This window comes from Vanellus vanellus (assembly GCF_965231255.1).
Source record: "Vanellus vanellus genome assembly, chromosome: 16".
In the NCBI taxonomy this organism is placed as follows: Eukaryota; Metazoa; Chordata; class Aves; order Charadriiformes; family Charadriidae; genus Vanellus; species Vanellus vanellus.
In genome coordinates, this window is record NC_138921.1 from 4,508,770 (window position 1) to 4,535,647 (window position 26,878).

Below are 26,878 nucleotides of genomic sequence, written 5' to 3' on the forward strand. Positions count from 1 at the left end.
CCAGGAATTTTTCTTTCACCCTTCAGAACTTCTTAAAGTACAAGGTGCTTTAGCCTCTCTGTGCCAACAGAACCAGCAATGGATTTCCAAGAAGTGCCCTAACAAATTGGATTATAGGCCAAGCCCAATTCCTCTCAGAAGTCGCAGCAGTAACGTACCCTTCTCCTACTTTTGTGAAATTTTCTTTTTTGAAATGTTTTTTTCTCTACCACCACAAATAAAGCACAGACAGCTTAAATCCTTACAAGGGGAAAAACGCAGAAAAAATAGAACCAGAGAGAGAATTTGTTTTTCATTCTCTACAAATGTCATATAGACACTTGATAATTTGGGCTTTCAGATGAAGATAAGCGCTAATGTTCAGCATGCCTACATCAGTGTAGGAAGGATTATGTCCAGAAAACCACAGATGGAGAGATTAAAGCTGGTGTTCCTTTCATAAGGGAATCTTAAACAAACCATAAAACAAGTCCCAATTTTGTTCCATCGATTAGTGTTCAGTGCAAGACCAGTTAAGAGTAGTTTGCCCTAGGCCACAGTGATCACATCGTGATCCTCCAATGGTTAACTATGTTAAAAAGAAAGGTTATATACTGATTAGGAAGAGAGATGCTCAGTGATCAGCTCAAAACGTTTTAAATTGAACTTAAAATGGCGACTAACCCCTAAACTGAAAACGTTTCGTCTCTGATTTCTCCCTCCCTCAGCTTTGGAAACAGAAATCGCTTTCTCATGAAGGTTTTAACTGAACCTTCATCCACATATTCATTTACAAGAAAACCTCAGACAATACTGTGTTAACCACAGTAGTTGATTCCTGAAAATATACTGGTAAAAAAAAAAGAAAAAAGAAAAAAGCCTGCAATGAATCTCAAGGAAAGCCTGGCCCTTTGGCCCCACAGTACTCTGAGCAGTACAGCGCAATTACCACATATTTAATGCAGGACAAATGGTAACATATAGCCCCCTACCTGCTATCATGAGTAGCTTCTCCAGATCCTTGATGAGGTGAATTTGGAAGACAGCACCCATTCCTGGGATGTGCGTTAAGGAGTTCTTCAGTACGTTCAGGGCATAGAGCCCTTCTTCTGCACCCACCAGTACTACCTACAGCGATAACAGGAAAAAAAATTAAAATAGCACTACATGAGGAGAGCAAGGAATGCTCCAAGAGCAAACCTGGACAACACTGTTTACCAGCACAGAGGAAAAACAAACCAACAAACAAGTCTATAATTACACAGATCGCTGTTAAGATACCGTTTCCATAAACGAAATAACCGATACTCAGAAAGGCCCAACCGAACATTATCATTACCTGGTCACTGAAGGGCATTGTGCAATTTATATCCAAACGGTCTTCACCCTCCAGCTTCAGCAGGGAGTTTCCAAGCAATTTCTGTAAATTACAAAAAGATATTTTTTTTGTTGAGTTAATCTTGCTGGTTTTCTCTATTAGTATTTTAACAATGCAAGGTCATCATTTCAGACAGGCAAAACACTTGGCACAGATTTCTTTTTCTCAGGAAGCTAAAAGTTGCGAGGAAACCTCCTACAAGAGAATTAGTAAACTTTTATCTACCTGAAACAGTCAGGCAAACTGATCAGAATTAATCTAAACTCAGAATCTGTTGTTGTCCCTACCCTTTTCCTTTCCCTTTCCCCCCGTCTTCTGCAATGAAGCAGTGAAATTTTCCTAGGGGAAGGATTAAAAAAAGTCCAAATGTTGGTGGGAGCATGTATTTTTCCTCAAAGACAAAAGGAATGCTAGCATGAGAGAAGAGACGATTCCGTGCCTCTGAAGGCATTATAACATGCAATGCCATAAGAATGAAATCTCCCTTTATCAGAAAATAGTTATCAATGCAACAATGATGAAAAAGGCTATCCAAAACAAAAACAACTCCACTTAACCTCTTATTCTTATCAGGAATAAAATTTAAACTAAAAACCAGACACACCCCACCCCCCTCCAAGAAACTAAAAAACCCTGAGCCCGTAAGAATGGGAGAGGAGGGAGCTTTTTGCTTCTTTCTTTCTTTCTTTCAAGTCTTGCTCATTCCACGTGGTACATTATGAGACTGGATTTAAACCATGTCCTAACTTCTCACTCTTTTCTGTTTGCTGGAATTAAAGAGATGTAATTTTGGGATCCTCTTACTATACTCCCCAAGTCTAAAGAAGGGTATTGTGATACAAAGCATCAGTCTCACAATGAACTGGCTTCCTGGTGTTCATATTGTACACCATAAGGCAGAAGTAATAACTTACCTTCAGTTAAACCTCAGTATGTCAAATACTGAAAAATTATTTTTCAAAACTCTGCTCCCTCCCAGAATATTTTATTATTAAATGAAACTTTTATACTCACAGCATCAGCCTCAGCTTTTTCTCTGGAAACTCTCCCACCTGCCACTATTGATTCCAGTGCTGTGACCCAGCGCTGTTTGTCAGGGAAGCTGGGTGCTAACAGGTAGAGTGTTCTACCAGGCCAGCAAGTGGTGTGTGGATGAGACTCCAATTTTAGGATATATGGCACATCTGAGATGTTATATAGATAGAATAAGACTTCGATTAGTTTTTGGAATAGTGTCAGTGGACTTAAAATCAACACCTTTCAGCCTCATTGGAGAGAAGTTGTACTTATCATGATGTGTTACCATGGCAATTTATACACAGGTTTCTCCTTTACAGGTCCTGCACAAGCTAGCTACTTAAAGCTAATATTAGCTGGATGTATGCAATCCATACATACAATGCTGTCTCTACTACATAAAAATAATTTCTTGCTTTTTATTCCAAAGAGAAATACCATTGTGAAAAAAAGTACAAAACCAGCCACTTGACTAAAGTTTTCCCTGTACTGTTCAAGAAAAATCTGTAAAAATTGGTTATGGAAACCTTTGTTTTTAACAATCTGTATCCTTTAATGTTAAAGTCAAGACATACATAATCTTTTCATCAGTTCTATTCAATACATACAAATCAAAACATCAACATTTTTTCATAATAAGAGACTGTATACACCCCACAGTATTCCTAAGTTAATGACTTTCTGGTTAGAGCACAATGGTGGCATGAATTATGACACTTCACACTTGATAGACAGCATTAAGAGAAGAAATCTAAATAAACCGAGTGCTTTTAAGTATGTTACAAACTCTTAAAATTTACTTCCATTTGGCTTGATGATTATATTATTCACAGTTCAACTACCATGACAGAAGCGACCGCCCATGTTTAACTAAATCTAGATGACTGACCTATTCACCTAATTCAAATAGAGGTAACCTCAAAATTACACAGTTACAGACCGAAAGTTAAAGGGAGAAAACTTTGTTCAGCTAAACGGAATGCCAAGGGATGGCAAGCCAGATGAAATCCATTTGACCTCAGCTACGTAAGATTCTCACCTGTCTTTGCTGTATTGGTAAGTTCGGTAGCTCCTACAGCTCCGTGTACAGTTACATCACCGTCAGGAAGGCAGAGCTCAAATTCCTCCAGAGGCCTCTGTCCAGCTGCAGGGGAATGGGGAGACAGATTAAGAAAGAACAAACAAGTAGCAAGAAAATAATTGTAATAGCAAAATGGAAGTGGATACAGACGGGATGTTTCACAACTGGGTTATTATGACATACCAGCTAATAAAACCGTTAAGGAACTAGAAAAACAACAATGTTGCCTTATTACAGAAGATTTAGCTAAATTAGGTATGGCCACAGCAAGCAGTAACAATCTTTAAGCCTCTCAACTCACCAAACAATATCTGAAGATTTAAAAAAGTGTTCTTGCTAGAAATTCTAAGTTACCTTCTCTTGCTTCTGCATCATAAATGAGCACTTTCGTTCCTTCCAGCACAATATACTTCCTGTCCCAGCCCTGTTGCCCACGTTTATTATTCCTGAAGAAAAAAAGCACAAAGCCATGTTGGATCTTCTGCTTGGATTCTAAACAAAATGAGCATGCAACTCCTAGAAAGACAAATTTCAGTGCTAATAAGTAATTGTAATGGGCATGTACCAATTACCACATTGTAAGAGCCAGGATAATATAAAGAACTATTCCAAATGTTTCAGCACCTGCTATGGCACCGAGATTTATGTTTATACCTTGGCACTTTCATCCATCCTTCAAGACGTAGACTGCTGCTTGGCTCCTTCAGCTGCAGACTGGGAGAATTCATTTTATCCCGGCAGAATGCTTCAGAGAAGTGCGTGGCATATTCTGCTGGCAGTCCACAAGTAGCTGGCAGGCAAGTTGAGCATTTTGGGTGACACATCACCTGGCATTCTGACAAAAGGACAGAGAAACTTCTGTTGAATGACAAAAAAATCATGACACAGCTGCCTCAACTTCTGAGCGCAAACCCCAGCTTTTCCAAGAATCTCCCTCTACCCTAAACCATCAGATGTTTTCTAATGTAGGATGTTGCACCAACTAGTTTCAAAGTCTTCATACTTGGTCCTTTCTTCAGCTTTCACTCAAAATCTGTTCTAGACGGCTGATGCTTTTTCATTCAACCGTCCAGTTACACTTTATTTATGCACACACTCTGCTCTTACCAAGACATTTAGATGCTTGCCGTCCAAAGTGCACAGTATCCAGACACACCGCACATTTTGTTGCTCTCATATTTAGCCCCACATTAAAACGATGTGGGATATTATGATGCATTCGCTCTTTCAGGCGTCGGCTGTACTCTGGAAGTGACAAAATTTATTATCAGGATGAAAACTGTGATAGGGACGAAAATTATAGAAGGTTTTGGCATTTAAGGCCAAGGTAATAAAAAGTGCCTACATATCTCTGTGAAAGCCCTGCTGAGCATAGACACTATTTTCCTTTGCAATCTGCAAATCTTAAGCTACATTACCACCTCAGTAATTACCTTATACAGATGCACAGAATGTGCCACTTGAGAACAGACTGTGGAACTGAAATGGCTAATGTTTGGTGTTGCAAGATTATGTCAATCAAACCATCTAAACTTCAAGCCTGCACTTAGCTCCAATTCTTACAACATGCTAAACTAATCTCTCCATTTTGCTTACAGCTAACAAACCCTTCAACACCTATAATGGTGTAATCAATACACAGCAGGCTGTCTTCATACAGCCTTCATGCCAACCATCAGTGCCAGCGTATCTTCAAGCATACCTAAAGTCCCTGTTAGCAGATCTATACTGAACATAGTTTACCCTTCAAGGCATGGTCTTTTACTGATGAACATGGTTCTCCTCCCTGCCCACCATCTGCCTCCGAGGACATCTTCCCATGCCAATGTTACCCATCTTTGTGCTATAGCACCCTCTGCCTCCCCAGCAGCTATCTGTGATGGCTGGACCACTTTGTGGGTTCTGGCTTTTTCCAACTAAAGGCTGGAGGTTTTAGTTCAGAGACTCTGGGCTCAACACTCACTCTGGAACACTGGTTAACTAAGAATAAATGAGCAGAGCTCTCAAATCCTTCGATTTTTTCCTGATGATTCTCTCCCCTCCATTCTCAAGGATATGGAAGGGTATCCCCTTTTTCTAGTTAACAGGATACCAATGTCATCTCTGACCTGGTATCTTCCTTTTATGCCTAACTGAAGTTTTTCTGCTCAGCAGAACAAATCCGTAGTTTAGACAAGTAAAAAACGTTAACTGCGAAGAAACAGCCATAAATCCTTTTGATCAATGCAGGGAGTAGCACAGAAAAAACATACTCCCTTGAGTATCATCTGATATTCCTAGCATGACAAAAATCTGATTTTGAAATTTTAAAAAAAAGATAGCATTAAAATAGTAGACCAAAAAACAGTAACAGAGAAGTTCACCAAAAACCTACCCTCTGGTGTGGAAGATTCCTTCCTGCGACTGGAGGGTGGAGCTAGTAAACTGATCGGAGTAGGCTGATGCTCTGGTGAGCGGACTATGGCAGACATGATGATCTGCTGCCTGGCTGTGGCTGGAGTAGATGGATGAGGGTGGTCTGATATTTTCCGATGAGCAGCTATAGACGAGATAAAGGCCACTCATTAACATAACCAATACAAAATGCTAGCTGAGAGCAGTGCTTCTATGTAACCATTCAGTGGTTACAACCCACAGAAAAAAAGTGTAGCCTTACTGCATCTTCACAGCAGTAGATAAGAATTAAACGACAAGTTATTGCCCTAGTGGCACATAATTAAAGGCACGTTTTCAGACCAAAAACGTGTCTCTCCTTCCAGTTTCACCTTTTCTGTTAACCCCTACCTTCTTCACGAGCAGATCTGAGTTCAATGCGTGTTTTCTGTAGAGCCTCCTCCAGCTCAGCAGAACGAGCCTTCTCCTTCTCCAGTGCCACTTTCAGCTCATTGTATTGCAGGGGAACCTGTGTGGGTAAAGAAGGGTCCTCTTTCCGCCGACTAAACAGGCCCTAGCAACAGAAACACACAGACAACTCCTAACTCCTAGTAAGAGATGGCTTAAACTAGGCAAAGTGAAACTAGCTAGTGGCAGTCCGGCCAGAGGGCCTAATGGTAATTCTGATTTTTAGTTCATATTGGATGGATGGATTTTTAGTTCATATTGGCACTGGAGAGAAAATGTGGAGATATGGATTAAAGAGGGACGTACATTACCTGTTAGTACTCACACCTTGAGTTTCCGAAAGCATCTAAACAGAGGATCTCAAAATATGTGGTTAAAATTAAATTACTTAATTCAAAATGACAGAACGGCTTTTGACAAAGATGTGACACAAGTCACATCACCTGACTAATCAATCCTATGCTCTAACTACAAGACAACCACTCTAGATACACAGTATGTTCATACACACATACATACTTACCACCAAAAAAAAAAGCATGGTTAAAATTCTGTGTTCCTACAGCTTCACTGAGGTGGAGCTACTGGGTTGTAACCTAAATATTGTAAGGATAACAATACACTGGAAAATCCACAAAACACATTCTGCCTAGTAAAGTGTGCATTCAGCAACTCGGAATGCTCTTAAATGAGGACACATTTGTGTTACACAAAGAAAGATAAAACAGAATACACAGCACATAACTAATCACAAAACCATCACTAAATTCTATGCCTCTCAAACCTTATTCACCCACCTTTTTCTTTTTCGCTGGTTGGTCCATCTTTGCCTGCAGGAAATCAATGAGTTTGGTTTGCTGAGAAATAGTGCCCTCCATTTTCACTTTTTCATGAGAATAGAGAACCTGTGAACCACACACACACAAGAAATTTCATCTTAATAGAATAAACAGATAACTCAATAGCAGAATAGCGCTAAAAAATAGCATAAGGAAAGTGTCACACAGAAATAGTAGATCACATCCAAAAAACTCCACAGGAAGCAGTGTTTTAGGATGGGGAGCACTGAGTCCTGCCCACTGTTTCCTCACCCTCACCTGAATGTTTTCTAGCTGATATTCCAAGTCGCTTCTTTCAGTCTTGAGAAGATCTGCTCGATCTAGAGCCTCTTGCAGACCTTGAGTTAGGCGGAAGATGTGATTCTTTTGCAGATCCATTTGCTGCTGCAGCTTTGCCTGCTGTTAACGGGAAAACAAAGGCCAGTGTTTTGGCTTTTGTTGTTTGCTTGTTTTTAACTAAAAGCTATTAAACGTTATAATTCCTTGTAAAACAAGCATCACTGCAGAACTTAAAAGTAAACAGAATTCTTTAACAGCTAGAAAACTACAATACTCTAAAAGTTTTCCTTCCCTTCAGAACGCATTATGACTGAACAAGCACTTCTATGTAGTCTATTTATATTAACTTGTAGCAACACCATTTCTTTCAACTGCATGTTCAAGTTATTTGGTTTTTTGAGCATTTAAAATCTTGTAATCGTTAATTAGGCTGCACATACATGAAGAATTTCTCTATGCCATTTTCTCAAGCTCTCTATAGAATCACCAGAAGCCATCACAGTACTTTACAATAATAATAATAAAAAAAATCTTTCCTAGAAACCAGTATAAACTCCCTCCTCTATAGTCATATAAGACAAGGAAAATTATGTCCAACTGTTTACATCTTTGTCTCCAACTGAAAACAGAAAAGGGCACATGATAAACTGCTCACAATTCTTCCAGGTTTTATAATTTCTTGATGAGAAAGTCCCTGAGTATGAAAAACATTAACCCTCATATGTTATGAGGCAAGAGCCAGAAATCCTTCACTGTGATGCATACTGGAGTTCTCAACTCTGGGATAACTTGTCAGTACCCCAGGTACACCAAAAGGCTCTAATTGCTTGTAACCACGCTTCCCTTAAAATCCTCCTTTGCAAGGCCTTCCCCCACTACCCGGGTCTGGCTGCCTGCATTCAATGTCTCACTGATATGGTGCAGGTGTGTAACCTTGGAGCAGACTTCTGTGAACCAAACTAAATGAAAAGAGAGCTGTGAGGAGCCTCAGTTGTGGCCTCCACCCATGTACTCTCAGCACATTGGCTCCAGAGCTGTTTTTAAGCTATGGTCCTTCCACTTGGTGCGATCAGAGCTATGTTGTAAGAATGCTGTGCCTGCACACCGACCTTGTCCTGCAGACCTGACCTAGGATGTGCCTCATCACTACAGGCTTCTGTAATGATCCATGGGCCACTGGCTGAACCCGATTACCTTCACCAAACCTGCTCTGCTCTTCTTGTTCAGGTACTGTGGGACTGTGCCCACTGGCTGCAAGGTCCCTGTCTTTGCCTGACTTGCTGTCACTGCTCCCAGCTCACCATCCCTTGAGGAGCAGTTCACTTTTACTGCTCCCTGACATGGCCGCACACTTTGCAAAGGTTTAAGTGAAAACAAACCCCCCAACTTTATTAATCTCCCTAGTTATATAGAAGGATGGATGCATAACATTGCTAATCACACAACTTCCCCCCCTCAAGATGTGGAACCTCCTTCTGAATTTATAACATGAATTTCCAAGGTTACCTCTTCCAGAAGCCTCTGCTTAAGCTCCCTTTCTGTCTCAAGCTTCTGTTGTAAACTGCGTGCATTCATCTCCAACATAGCATGCTTCTTCTCCAGGTCATTGAGCTAGGCAGGTCAGATAGATGGTCAGAATAACATAGAAGACTAATAAAAACAGCGTTCCACAATCTTAAAATCCAACTTCACCAAGCACACACTAAAGAAAAATGACACAATTCTCCTTTACTTACTATAAGGGGGAAAAACCAAACAAACAACATTGTGGTATGCCATTGCTCAAATGCAGATATCAGGTTAATGAAGGACTTCATTATTCAATCCAGGCACTGTAGGCTGCTTTCTGCTTCAGTCTTTTTCAAAACGAAGTCCAAGGTCTTTGGCTTGAAGATAAAATTCTATGACCTCCAGTCTTTTTGATTTGCTCTAACACCTTGAGAAAGCTGCTCAAGACCACATTTCTACAAGTAATATCTCTAGAAAAGTATCTCATCTAATTATGAAAGCCTAGGGTTGAAAGTTACTTACCTTATCAGAAAGGCTCTCAGCTTTGAGTTTTTGTTCCTTTAGTGCTTGCTGGAGGGCTAGAATCTCTGCCTTGTGTTCTTTGACAGCTAGTTCTACCACCTGGCGAGATTCAGTAATACGCTGATCTGCTCTCACTCTGTATTAAAATGGAAAATAATGTTATCTAACTCCTTTCTGGGCTTGACCTCTTCCTAGCATGCAGTGGCATCAATAACTCTTTCAGGAGTTTGCCTCAAATTCAAGATGTTACTTTATAAAGCCAGACTGTTTGCTGCAACACTTTTATATTATATAACCTTGTTCCTGCCCCTGCTAGAACTCCAGCCTGAAAATTTCAAGACCCCACGGGAACAGTTGGGACCAAAGACTATTATTCCATATAATAAAGTAGAAGATAATAAATCAAGACATTTTATAAATTACAATGATAAATACCACTCCCCATGAATCTCTCACTTGGAAAGAAACAAAGGGAACAATATCCCTGGTGAATGACTATTAACTAATAAACCATTTTTAGAACTACCTCACAAGAATTTATATTTAGTTCCAACTCCCATATCCTATTCTAAATATAATTTTTGTACAAGCTTCTATAGAGCATTGTTATAAAAGTTAATAAAAGGAGGAGGAGGGGGGAGAGACCTGCTCTGTTTCTCAGTATCCAGCATCCTCTGTAACTCTCTAACTCGGCATTCAAACTGGGACTTCTCATCCCCTAGAACACTTCTCCATGCTTCCCACTGCCGCTCTTTCTCCAAGAGTTCATCATTCAGGGCCTCCAAGTCCATTACTTGCTCTTCCAGCATTGTACATGTTGTCTTCAAGGCCTCCATAGTCTAAAAATAAATCCTTCTATCAATTCTCACATCCCACATCAAGCGTGCACTTTAAGCTTCAGCCTTACCATTTAAATTGCAGTACATGCAAATTGGCAGCAAACATAAGCTGGTAAATCACAACCCATTTATTTCAAGGCTTCCATACATTCACTTGTGACTGCCGTTAATGTCAGTTCTATCTCATTATGAACATTTTGAAATTTCCAGGGTCACAAAATTAAAACGAATAATTCTAAGTCACAATATCTCCAGAGTGCAACATTTCTAAATAAAATTGCATAAAAATACAACAGGAAATACCTATAGTTTCCATTCACTCAACTGCTCTGGGAAGGAAGGCTTAAATGATAAATGGTTTAAGCCATTGCCCCAGAAGCATAGTCATTCCTTACAGGTTTCCAGAGTTAAAAGAATTTTTTGCCTTTCCAATAATTAGCTAGCTACCACGAAGAGACTGTGATCCAGACTTATAAAGCCTTACTTGTTTCTGACTGGTAAGCTGCATTTCTCTTTCAGTGATCTCCCGACGGAGATGGTCAACTTCACTTCGCAACTGGACAACCTCATCATTGGCCCCTGAGGCCTCATCAAGTTGTTTGGACAGGAAGAAATTCTGATTGTTCAGTTCTGCATTGTCTTCAGTGAGCTGGTTCAGCTGTTCTTCCAAATCCGTAATCACCTAGAAAGAAAAATAAATTAAATTATATGTCAGTGAGTACATTTTTTTGAAAAAGTGTTCTTCTCTCACAGAACCATTTATTGCCAAGCAAAGATACAACGTGCATTTTTTTTCTTTTTCAAATTTAAATAAAAGCAATACTGTAATGGTAGATTTTATGCACAGGAGTGTATTTCAATTAGGAATAGAATTTTGTTTATTACATAAACTAGCTTTTTTTTTTTTAATTTGGTTTGGAATATAAATATGCTGCAATGTAATTTATTATTTGAGAGAGAACTGTCACATCTAAAGCACTGGATTGGGAGTCAGGAGTTCTGGTTGTATTCTCAGATCTGCTGATGACTTAGTGTGCCTTTACCAAAGCACTTTACCTTTTCTTGACTCAATTTTCCCTTAAATGAAATGAGGCTAATACCTCTCAGAGAGGCTTTTGAGGTGTGATATTTAAGAAAACTGAACAAGAGGTACAATACAGCCAGTACAATCTGATGAATCTGCCTAGCAATTGTTTACATTACTATATGTAACACTGCATGTAACCAGGAAAAGCAGAAAAAAATTAAGAAATATATTCTATCAAAGCAACAGCATTATGGATGGCAGCATGGGATATATGAAGGCAGAAAAAAGTGCAGCACCACAACAGACTAACAGAAAATCAGTGAAAAGTAAAAACTCTACAAGGACAATAGCCTTGCCTTTAATGAAGTCGAAGCATCCATTTGTTTAATCAGAGTAGTGTTATATTATCTGCTTTAAACCACATTCCCCTTCAATTAAAGAAAAATATGAACAATGGTGGGCCATTTTCACAGTCCCATTTAGTTTTTATGAATGAAAGACCACGAACACTGGATGGATGCAAACCTGTACTTCCTCCCAACTCAAAAACAATGTCATCACAACAGAAGAGAAAGAAACCTCAGTATAGTCTTGAAAATCAGCTTAATAAAAAGAATTTCAGAAACTGGAAAGTTCTATACAATTCATATTCAAGTCTTACAAAGATGTTCTAGAGGAAATTTTGCCCAGATGTCAAAAAAAGTAAGATACTTCATTAAATGGGAAAAATTAAAATCCCAGAGCACAGTTGGCCACACATTCAAATTTAAATGTTCCGATTTCCTACACAAGCCAAGGACTTAAATATCTAAAGCAGTAGAGCACAGAGCATACATCTCTTGTCAGCTATCTGGAAAGATGACAACCATTTCTTTTTGAAGAATCCGTAACGCATACATTGGCAGCCTTTTACCATGCCTCTCCTAGATCTAAATTAACAGTATTTGATTTTTAAACTGTCAGCAGAAAAAGTCCAACTGACATTACTGCCTGCTGGGTGAAGGAGAGTTCCTGCTACCCATGTGTTTAGCGTCAAATCAAAACAATTCATACTCTAAAACACAACATTTCTAATGAAAATCTGATTGTGTGATTGTTTCTTGAGCACTCTTACACCCCTATTCAAAGTACATTTTATTCTGTATTGTATGCGTCAAGTTTTCAAAGAACACAGCCTGTATCATACAGGTGTGTTAGTGTCTATTTTGCTGTGGGGATAAGAACTTAGAAATGCATTTATACCAACAAAAAGGAACAAAAGGACATTTGTTTTTAGTGCTTTACCTACCATTCTTACAAGTAACACCCGAGATTTCTACTGACTGCCAGGTAAGATTATCTCTTTTTCTGCTACTTGTTCTTTTTTTTATGTTTAACCACACCACATATCTAGGCATTTTTAAGGCATCTTTTATACATCCATGGTTTCATTCCACATATATTTTATATATTAATGCATCTACTTTCTAAAAAAATTATTAAACTAATTTTGAAATACAAGAAAGCAGAGATAGGGGAAACACAAAATTGATCCGGTGACATGCAGGGTTAATGTCAAACTACTTAATTTTTAAAAACTGGCTATATTTCAAGTTGATTTTATCCCTTAAGGATTGGAAGTTAAGCTCCCATTCACCTTTATTACATGTTCTGAGATTTTGACTTCTTTCCCTGAATATAACTAAAATTAAACCAGACCGGTTTAAATTTCACTGTTACATTTTATCTAGTAGAAAATCTCTGGAAAACTTAAGACAAATAACAAAGCAGTTAAGAAAGAAGAGTTCCAGAAGAAGTGACGTGATCTCCTTTCTTGAATATTTTCCTAACAGTATATTCCTTGACAATTCCAAAATGGCTTGGCTTAAATTCCAAATATATTATAACCTATATAATGTCATCTATATAGATTGATAGATTTTATTTTTTTTAAAAGAGAGAAAATTTGTTCTTCTCAGTACAATTTTCCTTTTTTCACGGGGAAAGGGGAAATTTGTTGACAAATCCAGTTTTTCAGTTATCTACAGCTATGTGTAACCCAACAGGGTTACAGAGTTTACAAATACTATAAAGCCTTAATAGTAATGGGTAATATTGACACTGGAAAATGGGACATGGTGTGAGATGCCTGTCCTGGGAACCAAGAAGAAAGAAGACACAGATCAAAAAAAAAGACATTTGATAGGAAATATTGTCTTAGGCACACATACATACATACAACCTATGCCAGAATCCTGTACCTGAAAAGAGTTAATAGCTTTAGGTATTTTTCTTTTCAGTTAAGGAAATCCCCAGGCAAAAAAAAACAAAACAAAACAAAATCAAAAAAAAACACAACCACAAAAACCCACAACAAACCCAAATAAACTAACCAACCAACCCTGTGCTATTCTGGAGTTAAATATATAAGTATATTAAAGGAAAGCCTGAAAGAAAACACTACTATATCCTTTAGAAACTCATCATATAATTACAAAAAACTTCACATTTAAAGTTTATAAAACAATCAAACACTTGAAAGCTTGGAAAAGCAATTCCAGACAATCTAGGCAGCCTTATCTGTGCCACTGTATCATCACTCACAGAGCAACTGAAGTTTTCTCTTCAATCTATGCACATCTTCATCACAACTAATCCACAAAATAGAGATATAATCTAACTACACCACGTTAATCTTGGCAGATTGTTCACTACATGCCACATCTAGGCACACAATTTATCTTTATACTGATACGGAAGACTGTATCTCATTTTTAAATATTACAGAGCAACCCAAGCATAACAGCTCTTCAGCAAAAGTGACCATATTCAGTACAATTCCCTCCCCATCACATAGTTTCATAAAAGCAAAGTGTTTCTCTATTGTGAGATTGTGCAGATTCACAGCTATTATACCTGACCCTACAAACTTCTCCAGGCATGGATCACGAATTAAATACCATAGCAATAAGCAGTTCAGGGCCATGGTGATCAGGTTTGCGCATCAGACACAATGTACAAAATTTAATCCATATGCTCTACCTATCAGAACCACAGGCAAGATGATGAGGGAAAGGAGAAAAGGAAGCCCTTTGAGAATACTACTAGCTGCAGTTTAGAAACTTCTCCATAACCTTATTACTTCATGAAGACATCCCAGTTCTCAAATGCCACCAACAAACATGCAGGAAAATGCTAGGACATAGCAAGGTTCACTGTTTCAGGATGCTATCAGCAGCGTGTTATTTGGAGTTTAATGCAATTTTTCATGCAACCTTAATTCAGAACTTCCAGACTAATGCATAGTTTTACTCTACCCGTTTCCACTCCTCCCCATCCCCACTACTCTTTACTCGAAAGCTAGCTGTCACAAGTAAAGAGGAAAAAAGAAAAAGCTATCTCTCAGCCCCAAATTATTATGAGAAGGAAGCAAGAGCAGGCATCAGACTCACTTCGTCTTAACCTATTCACATTTGGATCTGAGAGACAAAGCTTTTCTAGCTTTCTGACAACCACTGGAATGGAGCAGAATACCAAGCCTCTTAAAGAACACAGCTGCAGACAGGTACCAGTCTTGTCTCTCCACCCGTTTGATTGACACATAACAATGAACTCCTCACTTTCTTCCCCTTTCCACAGTCAGACAACATCTATGACTTGAAACATGTCTTACATGGAGATCTCAATCTCCAAAAACTCATCATGGCTTAGCTCGAGGGACATTGCTCTCGTTAGTAGCTGCAGAGCAGTAGGCCACTGCACAGTCTGCATTCCTCCCCTTCCCACAGCAACCCATTATTAAAACATACAGTCTCCTGTACTCCTCCATCCTAGTTCCCAGAAGACAAGTTCCCTCTGCCAGCCACGAGCCTCATGCTGAAATGATGCCCACCCAGTAGCCAAATTTTTCTCTTTTCCCCACAAATTTAACAAAGCCATATGAAAGTTTTTGCCTGGGTATTAGCCTTGTTACAGTGCGCAAGATCCCTTTACTCTGAAACATTATATAGCATCAAAGTATACAACATTTTTAGACACAATTTTGGAAGTTCTCAAGAACACAGAATATTCTTGTATGTCAACTCATTGAACCAATGTGGAAGCAGGATCTTACACCAAAGACTTTATGCATGACTAAAATTATACATGTGCCTAACAGGCTTGCAGTTTTAATGCCTCAATATCCAATCTCATAGACAAGTGCAGAATCAAGGCTGTTAATGCTTAAGATAGGAACACAAAATGATGACAAAACAGCCTCAAGGAGGGGAGATAAACCTTGTTTTACTGGAGAAGTCTTGAATAAATGGAAATGCAATGTCCATTTAGTATTAAGAAATGCCACTCTCCTTGCTAGAGTAAAAGCAACAGCCTGTACCTGAAAAAATCCTAGAGGATTCAGATGGTGGTTCCCACTCAAATGGATCATATTTTTGATAGAATAATTCTTTAAACGTCAGAAACCAGTCCTTCCCCTCAACAGATTTGCTGGATGAGCTATCATTGTGAGAAGAGTATGATAAAATATTGCTCTTCGTGTGTGCCTCTGTGCATCTGTGTATGCGTACAGCAGGTACTGTAATTTATTGTAATTTTATTGTAATTATGTATCCTATTATTTCTAGCACAATTGAGAGACAGAGAAAGCAAAAACTATAGCATTTTTGTTTTGACTCCCAATAGTGAAAAAGAGATGTCACAAGATGAAAAAATGCAGAGCTATCAGAGCAACTGAATGTAAATTCACAAACAAGGCAGCAATTACACTCAACAATACAGCAACGGTCCCTACACATGCACCCCAAAACACAGCACATTAAAAATGAACAAATAGGAGAACCTCAAAAATGTCTACTTGGTCAGACCTCAGCAAAAGAAAGAACAAGAGTGCAGTGAGGGTACAAGGAGAGCAGACACACATTTGAAGTGTAAGCCTTCTCTACAACCAGAAGCTGTGACCCTTGTGAAGCTAAAGAAACAGAAGAAATAGCAAAGAAATCAGACTAAGTATTTCTATTTATCTTTTGAACACTACAAAAGCACTGAAGTAATTCAATCTTTCAATTCCCCCCCCACTCCCCATGTAATCTTATTTTCACAATTCTTACATTGTTTTGGGCTTCTCAATAAGATTAAGATTAAATAAAAAAAAATTCCATACCGAAGCTTGCCAGCGTAGTTCAAAGAGTTTGTTTGAGCTTAAAAAGGATATCTTTTGAAAACTTGCTAAAAGAATAAACCCACTCATTATCATGCAGCATATTACAATTACTCCCTTAAGTCTTACCTTATTTTTAAGAGTTTAAATTTTAATCAACTTCAAGTAGAATCATGTGGTCACCAAAACCCAAAGCCTGCATCGTAGTGGTCATAATCAGATAAAATTGAGGTTGAAACATCTGGTGAAGGCACCATAATAAACGTTCCCCAATCCCTCAACTGTCAACAGATGATCATCCTATATTTTCTCTCAGTGCTCCTCAACAGACAGGATGGACAGCCAGAACTACTCATAACACAGAACAAGGAAGTTTCTATCCATAGTCAGTTAAATTATACATGCATTCTCCTGGGCTGGAAAGAGAATGTATGATGAGCATGTATTATTCATTTAGGAACTATTTAATTAATTTCTTATTGATGAGGATGTCTGATCCCACTTATGCCAGTGAAGGGCCTTACAATGCACGACACTTCTAGAAATCCTTTTATGAAGAACCTTTGAAGCTCTCGACATTCTTGAAATGTTATGGGTCAGTCTTCACTGCTGGAGATTGCTCACCACACTTACAGAGACAAACTGCTACTAGATAATGAGTTACGACCTCTGAAAGGCAGCCTACCATGCAGTGGAAAGAAGCTACAGATTTTCCACAACTGTTTTTTGTCTGTATGGAGATCACATAAGCATTTTCATAGAAAGCTGTCGTTCTGTATGAATGGGAAAACAGAACAAAAAAAGACAGCTATGGATGTAAGATACATGATAGCACATATGGAGGTAGAGGATCAATCTAAGAAACAAAGATGGGAACAAAAAGTAAAGTTTCTTGTGCAAGATTTCATTTAGATAGATGTTACACACTTTGGTAAGCCCTACTTTCTCACGTCTTCATATCAGTATATTCTATGAACAGAATAGAAGAATCTCCTTCCTTAATGCTAAAGAGTAACTGCAGAAAACAGAATAACTCCCATCCTGAAAAGATATTTTTGAAAGTTTTGAAAGATGAAAAACTAGTACATTAGATAATTTTTCATGCTGTAGGACAAAGTAAGTTTGAGGAAATCATTGCAAGTAGGGAAACAATCAAGATAAAAAACCAGCAATTAAACCCTGCTTACAGGGTGGGGGTAAGGAGAAAAAGCTTAGAAAGATGGGCAATCAGTGCTGAACCAGAGGACGGTGGTCCTTTTGTAATTCATGTCACTGGAAGACAGGTGCTCTCCATCAAGCATCATAAGTCTGAACATAGCATTAATCTGCAAGAATCCCTATTGATAAACCCTCAGACATCTGTCCTGGATTGATGAATCTAAAAACATTTCAAAAGCTCTCAAGCAATAGAAGGTGCAAATTAAGATCCTAGAGTCCTCTCTGCTCTTTGAGCAGATCACTACACGACAATGTATTATTTGGAACCATACCATTTCTTGCCTCTTCAAACAGTGTTGAAGTCCTCCTTAAAACCCAGAGCAGCACGAAGGCTCTTCCACTCGGGCCTAGATCTACAATGCAGCTCAGGATTTGGACAGGTAGATCTTTTCTTCTTGTGAGCAGAAAAGATCTTCACCTACAATCATTTTTTGCAGCTGTTACACCATTCTTATTAGCTGCACTGCAATGAGATATTTTAATTTACTGTCTTCTCCAAAAAGAAGAATAGTGTCAATTTCATGATCAGACTAAATCCTCAAAATTGAGGTTTACCTGAAACCTAAAAGAAATCAAGTCCAATCCATCTAGCTTCTACTAACACCTTGAAGCCAGAAGTCCACATTAGGAACTAGTGTCATCAAGGATTAAATAAGTAAATTGTTTGTTTCCTTATCCTTAATTTCAAAATAATTCAATGATCTGTATTTAATACTCACTGTGCAGCTATTACGAAGGGCTTCAAATTTACGCTGGATTTCATCTCTATGTGCCTAAAGGAGGTAAGAAGTTAATCATCAATTTTTCATACATTAGAATTCGAATCCAACAGCTGTTGCTAAACAAACTGCAGAACAATCTACCAGCAAGCAAAGTTTGGAAGGCAGATGCCGCAGGCTATGAAAGCACTCTGTAGTGGCAAAGAACTGATTAGCAAACATCACATCCTACTTAATCAAAATACACTTATGGTCCCAATTCTGAACTACTTTAGAAAAATGTACAAACCCAAGAACTGAATTATATAGAAGGTTCCATCTGAAATGGTCACCAGAAGACATGTGAATTCCACGTTAAGTTTGTACATTCTTGACATTTAAATTTGAGTTGCTTTCACTTCCGTATCCAGATTAGTATTTCATACAAAATAAACACTGCATACAATTTATGCTTGCAAAGAAAAACTATAACGAAGTATTATGCAAGCTATCCCGAAGAGCTCTGCCAATCTACCTGAATCCTACCATAAAGTGCCATTTAATCCTGAGCCTCTCTAAAAAGCAGTGATGAAACATAATAATCAATTCTTTGGAAGAGAGCATCCAAAGTATGGAAAAGTGCAAATGCTTATTTTCAAGAATGCAGTATTGCATGCACCATTTTACCTCCTAATTTACAAGCACAGCATGACAAAGCAGTTCCTGTTTCAGCCTCATGGCCTCTCTCAAAATTCATCAAACTGATTTAACAAGCGTCTAGTGTCATATGCTATCTGAAAACTTAAAGAATGAAAGGTTAGTGCACTAGCACATCCAGCTGCTTTTCTTCATTCAGAGCATTTTCCGTAGAGCCAAGAGACTTAAACAGGAAAAAAACTGTTCAGCAGAAGTCAAATATGAGAGCTAAAAAGCTATCTTACCACAACAGGCAATGTGAAAAATAAAAGTAGTATATTAAAAAATCCATAACAGAAATACTCCCAAGCCCACCAAACTGGACTGTCTTACAACAGCTGGCCCAAAAGCACTACCATTTTGCCAAATTAACTGAAGCAATAACTGAGTGAACACAGGTCATAAACATTCATCTGTTTCAGTGGTGGTGTAGGGGAAAGATGTCCAGCGCAGCGCCATCCTATTGGCAGTGATATTAGTTGTTATGCAAAAGCTTTCAGCTGGGAGACAACTGCCTCAGTTTTGAGCAAAAGAGAAAACTGATGCCATGTTCTATTCAGTTAATCTTAAACCTCGATGTTGTTGCTGTAATTTCCCAGCATATACCCGCTTTATAACAACTCTGAGTGAATGGTTCTCCCATTCATCTACCCAAAGCATCAAGATAATACAAGCATCTATCTCAGCTGAGCCCACCATCCCTTCTGAAAAATAGCAATGGCAGAAATACTCAGAACAGTCCTTCGATCAAATGCCACTCGAGTAACAGAATGCACATTTTCAACACTTCAAAATAACTGGATTTGAAGGCCATTAAAGACTGCTGCTCAGTGGGGGTTAGCTGGCATCCAAAGTAGCAGGTCATATACTTCTGCACTCTCTCCCCCCACAGCCATAAGAATCTTTTATGAAGGAAATATTTCTTAGAATCAAGCAGTCTGAAAGCATCTTTTTGTACTCAAAAGACAAGAACCAGCAGCATATAATTTAGAATTCCATTTACGGGGGGGCAGGGGGGGTTGAACATTTTTTCCCTTTATATCACTCGCACACCTTACCAGAGACTGCAAGAGACACGTGACAATTTGTAATGAAATAAGCATTGGACTAAAATTAGGGTGCTTAACAACACTATTTTCCTTGGGTGGGTTTTTTTGCCTCGGGGTTTGGGAATTTGGGGTGGGTTTTTTTGCCTCAAATAATTATTGTGAAAGCAGAAAAAAATCATGGGGGGGGGGGGGGAAATCATCAAAACATTTATGATCATCAAGTACTTTCATACTCGTGAGATATTATTTAAATAAATAAATCACAGACTTCAACCCCTAACAATAACAATTTCATACGCAACTTTCCCCTCATCACATGCTCTTATAAAGAATCAATCAGTTTTGGCAGCAATGAAGCACTGCTAGGAAGCATTCATATGGTTAAAGATAATAAGACAGACACAATTTGACATTTTAGCCATTCCTGTCCCTATCAACACAAAGCACAATTCATATCCTGTTCTGAAAATTAAAAATTAAGTAGTATAAATTCATTTTAACCTCATTATGAAACAAGCACCTACATAATTCTAATCTGTATATATAGTTCATAGCATGAATTTTAGGGCTCACCGTGAGAGCTTGAATCTCCTCTTCTGCCTCAGCTGTAGTCTCCTCTAGTTCAGTTTTGGCTTCACGGAGCTGATTCTCCAGGGCTGTCCGTGCAGCCTGCAGCCCGGTAATTTGAGATTCCCGCTCCTGGAGTGTCAGCTGCAATTCTGTCAACTGCCTTTTGAGTTCCAGCTTTTGTTCTTCATGCTCTAGACTAACCTGAAGAAAGAAAAAGTAGCATCCAAATATGTTACTAACAAAGAAAATATAGGCAATGTAATATCATTTCAGACCTCAATTTTAGATGCCATTTCCACATCCATCCCAAAAATCACATCTTGAGAGATTGTTTAAGTCACTGAGAAGTCACGGATGCAGCTTTGTCTACTCACTAAAAACTACTGGTTTGCTTTGAAAAAGCTTGAAAGCAACCTGGCATTTTGAAACAACAACAAGGGCACAATAACAGTTCCAGCTATGACTCCGATATCACATATCAAATGTTGACAAAAAGCATAAAAGTCAAAGTAGCTTGTGACGAACTTTCTTCACTGAAACTGAGACTCTTTAAGAATCTTTACTTGAGAACCTTTAGGCATAAACATCAATACTAATCTTTACATGCATGTAAACATTGCATACATTTTTCAATTTACTTTCGTATTTCATTTTCCCTTCAGGTTCTTTGTAAAGAAACCAACCAGATCATCTGGCTCTGGGTTTACTTGAATGGCTTCTGTTGAAGGTTTTCTTGAGGCATACTCAATGATAAACATGTCATTTCCAGAAATGGATAAGAAATGAAGCAGTAGCAGAACAGATCTCAGTGCTCAAAATCAATTCCAAACCTTAGCACCTCCTCCAGGCTGCCTGCTATCCCAAGTGAATCTATCTCTTGTGGTGTAGATGCGTGACAACCCTGCCAGAAATCTTGAACTGGTCCCAACCAACTTCTGGTCAAACAAGGACATGTGTTGGTCACCCAACCCTCTTAGGTAAAGGTAAGATTTCAGCCTTAGCTGAAAATTAGTGGAGTGAGATTGCAGAAGGTAAAAGCAGATTTGAAGTGGATCCAAACTAGTTGATACAAAACTAGAAATGGAGCACAGCTCACAAAATCTTTATAAACTTGTCTCTTCATATTACTGTTAGGTTTCCTTTCCAGAAAACTTCTGAAAAATGTGTGTGAAGCCAACAGGTCTCTTGTTTTCTTACAGCAATTCTGTTGCGCCCTTTGCTTTCTATTCTGTAGACTCTAAGGCTATGGTTAAGCTGGTCACTGTACATAGCTGAGCTTTTATTCTTTACCCCATAACCACTCTAGCTGGACATTATAAGGATATTGTATAAAAAAACCCTTAAGTATGATTCTGAGAAAGCAAGATGATCTTAAAAGGTCACATTCAGTTAGGTCTAAGAATGACAAATCCTTAATACTTATTTTTATCTCCTAATGAGCTATTTTTAATTATTTTTTTTTTACTCCTAGAGAAAAGAGTATTGCTAGATCAAACTAAGTTAAAATACCATTTTTTATGCCACACAGAACTAAAACAACTTAATCCTAGTTCTCACTATAATACTCAAAGTGGGGTACATTCAATTAAGTTTGTTTGGAGAGATTAAACCCAAGTTTTCACCTCTCGCAGCCTAGTCTCTAACTCCAGCAGGCGGTTCTTGTCAGTGTGATCTTGGTGACTCATCTTTTCCAATTGTTCTTCTAATTTTCGATTCTGGGCCTCTAACTTGCCAGCTTGCGTTTCCAAGTAGAACTTCTGTTGCCTGAGCTCTGAGATCATCTCCTCTTGGGCTTTCCTGGTAGGAGAAATGCATAAGTGACAAACCCAAAATGTCCTTAACACATGTCCTTTCACCAGGGTGAAGTAAGGAAGAATATACTGCAAGCTTCCTGTTAAGGAGAATAGTCAAGGTCATAGCTTAAATTCTACATCCCAACTAAAAAAAGTCAACTATCTATTCCTGTCTGCAAAAGATCCACATACTAGTGTATTCATCAACATATGCCCAAAGCACTACAATTCCACGTTTGCTAGTTGTACAGGAGAATTAATCTTGTACATGGTAATTGACAACAATACTTAAGCTAGAGTTCATTCTTCTCATTTCACCAATTCCTTGTTGCATGTGTTTCTAGACAAGAAAAAGAAATGCTGAGAATAATTGCTTTCACACAACATATTTCCATGAGATAAGAGAAACCTTATGGTTTAGGGTTTGGGGGGTAGTGTGTTGTGGTTTTTTTTTAAGTTGTAATGGACCTAGAACTTGACCTACATTGAGGCGAAGCTTTGTTGTCTCTGATCAAAGTCTTAATCTACAAAGTGAACAAAAATAATTACTTGTGCTCATAAGAATTTTGAGAGCTGGCAACGATTAATTATTACCATAAGAATTTAAAATGGATACCCTCATAAAAAAAAAAAAAAAAGTCTTTCTACGTTATTTACAATTCCTGGAATCATTTTATCGTGCATTGGAAAATTCTGCCTCATGGTGTGCCTTCTACTTAGAAGTCTCACAAAGCTCTACATATATTAATGAATTAATATTTTAAGAAGTTCACTGTGAGATAAGCTGTTATTAATCCTATCCCAGAGAAATTATGTGGGTTGCCCAAAATCAAATAGGAAGACTTAACAAAACTAAAAATAGAACTTAAGTCTTCTGACTCACATTTCTGTGCATTGCACACAAACCCACCCTTTCACCCTTTCTCTTGTTTTAGTTTACCTCTACAGATTATTGCCAGCCAGAACTGTCAAATGGTGTTATTCCACTTCCTACTGTTCCCTGGGCTATCTTCTCAGGAACCTGATAATCATTAGTTTCCTCAGATACTGATGAAATAAAAGCTAGCAGAGTTCCCCTCTCCTCTGAAGGGTTTAATCACTAGTCCTCCTCTTCAAACATGCTCAGATTAGCAGTAGCTTTTGTGGATTCAAAATACAGTCCAACAACAGATTTATACATTTTTTACCACTGCAATTCACAAAATAAGCACAAATTCATTAGATAGTGCAGAATTAACAACATTTTAAGAGAAAATTGCTTTATTATGCATGCGGCTATCTCCCACCAATTCTGCAAAATTATGTCACTTGACAATATATCTCACAATAATCTATTCCAAGTTGTATGTTAAAACATTATATTTTTTCTTGTTTTCTATTTGCTCTCGAGCCAAGCGTCATGCTCTCAGAGGACGTATCTAGCTCAGTTAAGTTGTTACACGCAGTTCAGCACCAATGAATGGGACACTAAACCCTGCATATGCTTCCCAGGTACACACTGAGACAATACTTCTGTTTTATTTCAGACTGAAGGTAAGTTATGGCTTTTGCTGCCTCAACAAACTTCCTGGGTGATTAACTGGAGGTCATCTGGAGTAATTACAACTGAAGCATAAAAGCAATGCAATTAAATTTCTCAGTTGTTTCTGTGAATATTTTTGGCTGCTCAAGCTAAAATAACTTGCCAGATATTTGAAATACAACAAAAATTGGAGCCATTACATATCTGGAGGCACAATCACCACTGAAAAGGAAAAAAAAACCAAAGCAACTCTGCCAAAATTCATCCCTGCTTGATTCTATTCAGTATTAGAGGTGAATCTATCCAAGCGCTTCCCACAGAGACACTACCTAACACTGCATCCAGCATTGACAGACACTGAAAACCTTTCTGCAGACAGCCAAAGTTGATGATTCTCTTAACTCAAGAAGAGCATATACTACTTTAGCCCTACCTTGCAGGACATACCAAAAAATCTGTGCCTTTTCCTATACTTGAAGTAGAATGCCTTTAAGTCACTTATAAAGGAAAAAACATCATTATAAGGACAAAGAATCTCAGCTAAAAACCAAAGCAAAATAAAGTTCAGGCAGACAGAAAGACCTGAAACAGAATATTTCCTATTACACAGAGATTCAAGATAACATTAGATCTTGACTAGTAGTATACCCCAAAACCAATGAACTAATTATTACACCAGTCATTGATGAGAACTAAAGAGAGGCTGAAGCCAAAAAGGCAATAGAGATATATGCAAATGCTATCTGGGTTAGGAAGAAAAAAAAGTTAATTGAAGCAGTATTCTGAAGCTGAAGCTTGGGTATCTCCTACTTCACGTTACTTCTGCCCATTTCAGTAAAAAAATATCTCCCTCTTGCAATCGGCAATTCAAAAACATGCAGAAAACCTCTTGGCTTAAAAATCTGGTTTTCTTACTTGTCTTCTCACCCATCAGGGCAGGATGGAATGTTTGTGAAAGAAAGGTGTTTAACGTTTTCAATTTCAACATCGTGTAACTGTCACAGGAGCCAAGGAAAATATAGAACTATTAGCCATATATACGTTCAAAAAAGGAATATATGTTTCTCCAGATGTATTTTAGACATTAAAATTCTTAGTATTTATTTAACATGTTTGGTACACCTGCACAAAGCACCAGCCTTAGGAAAGGCTCCAAAGTAAACATTGTAATACAAACCAATTTTCCTAGTCGTGTTTGAAGAAACACAAAATAGGCAGTGAACCACAACTATTTGAAGAACAAGCATATTTTTGCATCACTGAAAAACAAGCAGGGAGCACAGCAGACCTGCAAAAAAGAACCACTTTTACATTAATAGAACAGATCTCACTGAGAACTGTTCAGTAGTGACCAGTATGATAGCAGTTGCTATACTTACATGTTCCTCTGGGTAAAAAGACTGCTATTTGCTGCCAGTTTATTGGCCTCAGACAATTCCACTATTCTCTGCTCCAGTGATCTAATCTTCGAATCCATTGCATTGATCATCTGAAACAGAGCAATGTGCCTTTGAGACTGTACAATAGAAGTGATTATAAAAACAACATTTAAAAAAGGACGAACTTTTTCCAGCAACAAAAAGAAGTAAAAGAAAACCTATCAAATGGCTGAAAGAGCATCACAGATGCAATTACTGGAGCTATTTACAACTGCTTTCTACTGCTTTAATATTAGGAGAAAGCAACCATTATATTATCAATGCACAAAATGATGAGTACATAGCAAGCTACGTGGCTACTTTTAAGGAAATATTCTTGAAGATATCTTGAATGAAAAAAAACGTGTCTTTTAAAATTAATATTAACTAGAGGATTTCCTTCAAAACAGCCCAACAGCACTACAAAACCTCAAACAAGACTGCTTGAAATCAGTCTCAGAAAGCTACCCTTAAAATGCTTTGATTTCCAATTCAACTATACATACCGCCTTCTGTTCAGCCAGGACTTTACACTTCTCACGTGCTTCTTCTTCATGTCTTCTGAGCATATTCTCAAGCGCTTCCTTATCTGCAAGATCTTTCTTCATCTGATTTTCCAACACCTAAATGAAGACATTTCTTTTGTCTAAATTATCTCTGTTTCACTGGGCAAAGGGCAAGCAGAAAGAAAATCATCAAGAAAGATAGAATATCTTTTTTAAAGCAATTGATCATATCTCAAGCAAAATTAAGCCCAAGATGCAATTGAATGAAATCCATGGGAGAGCAAACTCCAAAAAAGAGCACTCCCTCAGTGATATCTGCAGACTGAATTTAATGACAGAATTTTGTGAAGATATGGAGATACTGCAGTTTTTTTATTAGTATTTTAAGTCCTATAAACTGTGTTGAAGAAATATTCCAGACTACTGCAATAGAAAGTAGAAAAGCTCTATACCGCAACATGTATAGTAGAGGACGTAAGGAGGCGCACATCCTTTGGCTGCCCTAACAATAGGGCTCAGAAGTAATTTGTAAGTTCCGTGCATGAGAAGGCAATTGAGACCTTATGAATTCTTCAAGTTGGAGACAGCAAATGAAACAGCTAAGTAAAAGACTTGTTTTTGTGGCACAAATACCTGTCATTAGGAACAGGACTAAAGTAACTAATTGTTATATTGTTGAAACATGCATGTTATGAAGGTATGTCCAGAGCTATAAATCAGTTGTTAAACTAAAAGTCATTTCCTTCAAAGACAATTTTTCAAAGGCACAAAGTCTGGACACGACAGGATTTTTTTTTTTTTTTTTACTGTTCCAGTTACAAACTCCCGTGTGCTTGTTCATCCCTTTGGACCTCTTTCACCTGGCTTCCTGATTTCTCCTACTAAACCCTGTATCACATGTGACTGTAACACACTGGCTCTCCTTTAGGTCTTTGCCCAATCCCTACTCTCTTTTTCAGT

At 38.1% G+C, this 26,878-nt stretch overlaps 1 protein-coding gene across 2 annotated transcripts in view; it reads right to left on the reverse strand.

The window, feature by feature from the left end:
- Window positions 1–26,878, reverse strand: part of CIT (citron rho-interacting serine/threonine kinase) — a gene marked incomplete at both ends in the record, with an annotated part of 72,169 nt that overhangs the window by 8,418 nt on the left and 36,873 nt on the right. For both annotated transcript variants that reach the window (XM_082491802.1, XM_082491801.1), the window contains 20 exons: window positions 972–1,107; window positions 1,319–1,399; window positions 2,372–2,541; window positions 3,414–3,518; window positions 3,810–3,901; window positions 4,110–4,290; window positions 4,563–4,700; window positions 5,830–5,994; window positions 6,240–6,402; window positions 7,094–7,201; window positions 7,394–7,534; window positions 8,921–9,025; window positions 9,446–9,581; window positions 10,091–10,284; window positions 10,769–10,966; window positions 18,386–18,439; window positions 20,683–20,880; window positions 22,302–22,476; window positions 25,374–25,483; window positions 25,919–26,035. In XM_082491802.1, the coding sequence (XP_082347928.1) occupies window positions 972–1,107; window positions 1,319–1,399; window positions 2,372–2,541; window positions 3,414–3,518; window positions 3,810–3,901; window positions 4,110–4,290; window positions 4,563–4,700; window positions 5,830–5,994; window positions 6,240–6,402; window positions 7,094–7,201; window positions 7,394–7,534; window positions 8,921–9,025; window positions 9,446–9,581; window positions 10,091–10,284; window positions 10,769–10,966; window positions 18,386–18,439; window positions 20,683–20,880; window positions 22,302–22,476; window positions 25,374–25,483; window positions 25,919–26,035 (2,767 nt within the window). The remainder of the gene's footprint in view (window positions 1–971; window positions 1,108–1,318; window positions 1,400–2,371; window positions 2,542–3,413; window positions 3,519–3,809; window positions 3,902–4,109; window positions 4,291–4,562; window positions 4,701–5,829; window positions 5,995–6,239; window positions 6,403–7,093; window positions 7,202–7,393; window positions 7,535–8,920; window positions 9,026–9,445; window positions 9,582–10,090; window positions 10,285–10,768; window positions 10,967–18,385; window positions 18,440–20,682; window positions 20,881–22,301; window positions 22,477–25,373; window positions 25,484–25,918; window positions 26,036–26,878) is intronic.